Raw genomic sequence first — 6,469 nt, 5'->3', positions numbered from 1 at the left:
TCTCCACACTGCATTGGCTGCTGCTGGCTGAGCCCCAGGCTGCCAGGTCCAGCTCTGAGGAGTCCTGCATAGGAGGGACAGGCTCGCAGCAGCGAGCAGGCGTCGCAGCAGGACCCAGGCTGCTGGGCTTTGGCTGGAGCAGAGGCACTGCAGGTCTGGGCTGCTGGGCATTGAGGAGCTGTGGAGGGGCGCTGCTGGTACTCTGGGCAGCCCAGCTGCTGTGGAAGAGGGGTCTGCTGGGTCTGTGGGACGTCTCCTGCCTGTCCTCTGCCCTGGCAGGTACAGCTGTGGCAGCCTGGCAATGCTAGCTAGAATATGATGCTAGTGGGGCACGTGCAGCATGGTGGCATGAGGTGCTGGGATGTCACCATGTTGTCACCGCTTTGGGGTGCATTTGGGGTGCAGTGATGCCCTTGCTGCATCATGTTATGGAGGTGACTGCGGCCCACAGCGGGACGTTGCTGCAGTGGTGGAGCGTGACATCACTGGGGTGCGTGGTGTGCAGGGCAGCAATGTCACGGTGACATGCAGGATGGGGTGGCTGCACAGGGACCTCACACCCACCTTCCCCATGATGTAAGCTAGGGGATGTCCATGTGTGTACAGTGAGGACATCTGGGGACAGCATCTCCCCACTTGTGGTGAGAGGTCTGGGGCCAATCGCCTGCCTGTCGCATGGTCCCTTTCCAGTCCCATCCCACCTGGGCACTGTCAGCCGTAGCAATGCATGGGCTCAGATGAATCCTACATGCTGCATCTCTGCCCTGGGGCCAGCACCCTCTCCCTGGGCTGCCTGGCTGCACCCTGCATGGGTGCCTTGGCACCCTCCCAGTGGCTCTGCCCTGCTTGGCACCTTGGCTTTGTGTCACTAGCCGTACTGCAGAAACCCCCTGGGGTGACCTTGCCACCAGATGCCACAACACAAGCCAGGACGTGACTCTCCTGGAACAAGATAGACTGGGGTCTGCCCTGCATACAGTCAGGGCCCCGTGGCCTCAAACCACAGGTGAAGCTTCATGCTGGGACTCTGGTGCTATCAAAAGCATGCTGGGAATGATGAGGCCCTTCTGCATCTGACATGCAGAGCCCAAGTCTGCCTCCCTTCCCCTTCCCAAAATGGCCTGGCTCTGGGCTGGACATCCCTTCCCCATGGCCCCAAGCACCGGATGCACTGGGAAAGGCCTTTTGTCTCCAATCAGGAGCATTGTTTCCTACTGGAAAAGCTCCATCCAGCTTGGAGGGATTTCAGCTGCAGCTGGATGAGGCAGGGGGGGCACCTGGTAACAGTCCAGGCTCTGGGGAGTGGGAGCTGGAGTGGGCAAAGGCAGGGAGCCCTGCCAATGGGCTGGGGACAGCACCCCTCGTCTGGCTGTGGCTGGGAGGCAGCACTGCTCTGCAGGGCCAGGGGCTTATGTGGCAGCCCTGCACCCATCTGTCCACAATGGCAGTGGCTCTGCCCTGTGCTCGTTTTGGTAAGCCTAGAGTGGGGCTGTGGCAAAGGCTCCCCCTCCTTCACTGTCTGCAGGGTGACACCCAGGGACTTTCCCATCCCTCAACAACCCAATGAACCCTGTCCCCATCATGTGTCTTGAATGGGACCCCTGCACCGGGGAAGGATCCAGGCTCCTGCCCCTCAAGAGCTGCTCCATTCAGTATGGCAGGGTAATGGGCCATCACAGGAAGAGAATTGGAGCATACCTCTCCCAAGGATAGAGCTGGGGACACACACACATCTACCCTGGAAGCTGTGCCCAGGCTACAGATGGGGTTGGAGAGGAAAGGAGAGCAGGCTGGAGCAATGGAATGCAGAACTATGGGTGTTGTGGGGTTAAGGTTTCCTCTGCAGCTGGAGAACAGCCCCTTCCTGCCCAGCCATGTGGGCCTGGAAGCTAGTTATGGCATGGGAATCCTGGCCCCCAAGAGAGCCTTGGGAACATTTCCATCCCCAGAGGAGGCAGCAGCAGGCTGTTCTCCACAATCTGCTGGGGTCTAAATGGGCACCTTCCCCTCTCCAAGCTGGGCACATGTGGTACCACAGCTGCCACCACTTCCTGGCCTTGCTGTCTGAGTCTGACAGCATGGGGGTCAGCAGGCAGGGGATCATTCACTCCTGGACAGGGGGACTGTTCCTGCCTGGGGAGGGCAGTCCTGCCCAGGCACGGTCACATGAAGCATTGTCCCCTTGCAGGCCAGGTGCCCCAACCACCCCTCCAGTTTGCAAGAGCAGACCAGGCTGCTTTTTCTCCCAGCTGGAGTGCAGGCATGTGGGATCATGCCCACAGCCTGGGGACACACAGCTCGTCTCTGGGCTCTTCCCCTCTGGAGGTGACTGCTAGGCCTGGGATGAGGGGTTGCCCTCCTAAGTGCCACCTTGCTCATCACCTGTGCTACAGCCAGGTCAGAGCCAGCTCCAAAATCTCTGCAGCCTTGCCAGCAGTGCTGGCAGAAGCTGTCCTCCGCAGTCCAGGTTAAATGAGCCTCTCTTCCCAGTCTCCTGTTCTCCCAGCATCTTCTCATGGCTGCATCCCTGTGCAGAAGCTTTCCCTGGCCAGGCTGGAAGGAGCTCACCCTGCAGAGATCCTGAAAGGAACATTTCCAGCAGGATGGGGAAACTGAGGCACGTGGGAGTAACCTGATAAAGTATCCCTGTGTTCTCCCTGTGAACTTCCCCAGCTCTGGAAGACCAGTGGGACAGAAGACAAACTCCTCGGGCCAGTGAATGTCTTCTTCCTCTGACTCTGCCAAGGGAGCAGTGATTGGCACTTTGACTTACCTGGACCTTGGAAGCCAGTGGCACCTTAGGGCAGAGTGAGCTGCTCCTGAGCCCAGCTTTGTCAGCACCCCAGAGCGCTCCTGCTGCCTCTCCAGTCCCTCTAGCAGGATGGGCTGCCAAGGCTGGGCTGCTGCTCAACCCCAGCTCGCTGGAGTATGATCTTCTCCCAAGGGTGAACAGTGCCAGGAGAGTCTGTGCATGGGGACACCAGAGTGACAGTGCCCAAGGGTCAAGGGACAGGTGGTGTGGTGCGGGCTGGGGTGCTGTGGCAAGGGGGGAAAAGGGAGTGTCTCCCATGCCAGGACAGTGGGGCTGCTTGGGCACGGTGGAGCAGAGTCTCTCCTGAGCTGATGGGCTGTAGGTCTCTCCCAGGTGTCCAGGATGCTGGCGCTGTGCCTGCTGTCCCTGGCCTGGCTCAGCGAGGGCTCCCAGCGCAGCGAGCCCATGTTCGCAGCCGTCACCCACCGCCTCCTCCCGCCTGACTACGACAGCAATCCCACCCAGCTCAACTACGGCGTGGCCGTCACCGACCTGGATGCCGACGGTGACTTTGAGATCGTGGTGGCAGGGTGAGTGGCGCACCCCATGCCTCAGTGACAGCAGGGACAGGAATTCCACTCTCCTCTGTGGTCTTGTGGCCAGCTGGGGGGGGTGTGCACACCGATGGGTGGGTTGAGGTCTGCATGCACCCACCCGTGAATGTGTGTGTGTGTGCATCCACAGAGGGTGTTGATGCCAGCTGAGTGCCTGTGTAGGACCACGTGAGTGCCCCCGTCGGTCCCTTCTCTGTGGGGCAGGGGCAGCTGCCCAGCAGCCAGGGCCCACCCTGCAGTGCACAGCCATGGTGTCCCCAGGCCATCTCTGCTCCGCTGACAGGACTCAGCTCTCTCCAGAGATTCAGTTAATTGGCTGGAGGTTTTTTATAGTCCTTTATTGGAGTGATGGCTGGGAAGGGCCAGCAGGAGCCGGGGAAGCAGGGAGCCGTGTGCTGTGCTGCCAGTGCCCAAGTGGGGCTGGACACAGAGCAGCTGCTGCCAGCAGGTCCAACCCTGGTCAGAAGAGCAGAGACCATGATGTATGCTCTGTGTGTGTGCTGGCACTGCTGTGAGCTGCTACAGCAGGGTATCTGTGTACATACCACCATCCTCACTCCCTAAAGACGCTTGCACACACAGGTGTGCCCACCTGGAGAGTGTGCCCACCTTTACCCTCACAGATCCGATCCAGCTAGATGGAGGCACTGTGGTGGCAGGCAGTCAGAGTCTGGCCCTTGTGCTGCTCTGAACATCACTAGGCAGGAAAACATGGGCAGCACTGGGAACCCTGGAGGGGTCTGGGCCACCACTGCCAGCTGTGCTGAGTCAAGAGGGCAGCTGGAGTTTTGTAAGCAGTCGTGGTGTCCGTTGTATAACTTGTTTACTGGTGCGTTGGGCGGGAGCGGGCGAGGAGCCAGTGGGACGCTCCGTGCTGAGAGGATTTGCCTTGCGTGGCGGTTTCCTTGCCCTGGGAAAGCTCTGCAAGCAGGGACCTGCACCCCATCCTGTACTGCTGTCTACCTGACCCCCAGTGCTTCCCTGGTGTTGCCAGACATGGGATGCCTGGCAGGGTCCTTGGCCTCCATGGACCATGCAGGTCTCTGCAGTGCCCATCATGGGGAAAATCCAGTATCACACCCAGTGTCCCCCCAGGGGTGAGACAGGGGCTTTATCCCATCCCCAGTCCTCAGGAAGCCACTACCCCTGCTTACACTCGCAGGTACAACGGCCCCAACCTGGTGCTCAAGTACGACAAGGCGCAGGGGCAGCTGGTGAACGTGGCAGAGGATGAGCGGGGCTCCCCCTACTACGCCCTGCGGGACCGGCAGGGCAACGCCATCGGTGTGACAGCCTGTGACATCGACGGCGACGGCCGCGAGGAGATCTACTTCCTCAACACCAACAATGCCTTTTCTGGTGAGCCTTGCTGGCAGCCGGGCCCCAGGCATGGGGGGAGCCCCGGCGTGGCTGCCCGCGACCTTCGGCGTGTGAGGGATGTGTGCGGGCTGGAGTTAATTTCTCACTTGAGTGGCTCCATTGATTGATGGCAGCACGGGTGGGACACTGAGCCCAGCCAGCCACTGAGTCAGCACTTCCAGCTGCCCATCGCCCTTTTTGTGGCACCCCAAGTGGGACAGAAGATTCCCTTCTGCCCCCTTGACTGTCCTGCCACAGGACTGTAAATCCCAGATGTGCCCTCCAGCAGTTGTCCCCTTTGGTCTCATGGCTCTCCCGTGCCTGCTGCACCAAGTCAAGTCCCTGCTGTCCCTGCTCCTGGCATGCCTGTCATGGGAGCAAGACTTGTGTGCTCCAAGCTGGCACTGGGAATCCCCAGGGCTGCCTGGTTTGGTGCTCCAGCCCAGCTCTGCCCTGTGTCCCTGACCCCCAGCCAGCAGATCTGTCTTCCCAGTGCTCCTAATTACCTGGGCTGGCAGTGGCTGCTGGCACACCTGTCCCTAAATCAGGATCTGCCATTGCTGCTGTCACAAATGGTGTAGCTCGCTGACTGTGCCTGCCACTGAATCGATTTCTTTTTCTTTTTCTTTTTTTTTTTTGCCTTCCTGGGGATGATCTACAGGGCTGTGCCTCATTGGGACATATTTTAGCTTAATGAGTTGATTCTTCTGTGTGTCTCCCCATGGCCCCTAAGGGTCATGGGGCTCTTGCAGCAGCAGCAGCCCAGCCCTATGGCACTGTAGGGGGCTGCAGGGACAGCAGATATTTGGGGTGCTCTGGAAAAAGGGTACCTTTTCCACAACCTCCCTTGCTACAAAGTACCCCCCTCAGGAGGAGGCGGTGTGCTGGAGCCCACTGACCCTGTGCCCCCTTCCCCAGGCATGGCCACCTACACAGACAAGCTGTTCAAGCTCCGCAACGGGCGCTGGGAGGACATCCTGAGTGACGAGGTGAACCGGGACGTGGCCAGCCGCTTTGCCGGGCGCTCCGTGGCCTGCGTGGACCGCACGGTGAGCAAGCAGGGTTCTGTGGACAGGGGCATCTCTGCCCCCTTCCCACTCCCAGTGCCCCTTCAGTGGAGTCCTGGGCCTGCTCCCCTTGCCCATCCCATCCCCCTGCTTGGCCAAGGGTGCCCCCAGCTGCCCCTGGACTGTCAGGGCTAGCAACAGCCCCAGCTCTAGAGACTGTGGATGCCTGTCCACACGGTTGCCACCAGCTGATAAACGTGCCTGTCGAGGTGATTTATGTTCCTGTCACCTGCTCTTTCTTCGTCCTCCTCCTCCAGCGGTTTGTTTCCAAATGATTATCGCTAAATCAGGGTGCAGCTACAAAGGGGACGGTGGAAACTGGGAGGACCCATCACGCCAGGGATGCTGGGAGGGGGGATTATGTGCCCCATGCCAGCGCTGTGACCAGAGAGCTCCTGGAGGCAATGGGACACATCCCTACTCCTGGAATGCTTTTTGCCATGGGTTTTGCAGAGCTCTGGCTCAGCACCCAGCAGCAGTGCCTGCTCCCACGGAGCAATGAGAGCATTCACAGCAGGCATCCTGTGGTCCCGGGGAGATGAGCCGTGGCTGGGTGGGTGCTGAGGCGGTGCTGCCGGCTGCAGGGCTCCGGCAGGTACTCCATCTACATCGCCAACTATGCCAGCGGCAACGTGGGCCCCCATGCCCTGATTGAGATGGATGTGGCTGGCAGTGGC

The 6,469-nt window shown here is 60.1% G+C and overlaps 1 protein-coding gene across 1 annotated transcript in view; it reads left to right on the top strand.

The window, feature by feature from the left end:
• The window catches only part of CRTAC1 (cartilage acidic protein 1), a 26,323-nt gene that overhangs the window by 13,532 nt on the left and 6,322 nt on the right, over positions 1-6,469 (top strand). Inside the window, exons 2-5 of the mRNA XM_031061463.1 lie at positions 3,146-3,342; positions 4,529-4,725; positions 5,644-5,774; positions 6,377-6,464. Of these exons, the coding sequence (XP_030917323.1) occupies positions 3,146-3,342; positions 4,529-4,725; positions 5,644-5,774; positions 6,377-6,464 (613 nt within the window). The remainder of the gene's footprint in view (positions 1-3,145; positions 3,343-4,528; positions 4,726-5,643; positions 5,775-6,376; positions 6,465-6,469) is intronic.

The sequence above is a fragment of the Geospiza fortis genome, unplaced genomic scaffold (genome assembly GCF_000277835.1).
Source record: "Geospiza fortis unplaced genomic scaffold, GeoFor_1.0 scaffold130, whole genome shotgun sequence".
Lineage (NCBI taxonomy): Eukaryota > Metazoa > Chordata > Aves > Passeriformes > Thraupidae > Geospiza > Geospiza fortis.
Note: the sequence above shows the minus strand (reverse complement) of the source record. Positions and strands in the feature narration are given on the sequence as shown.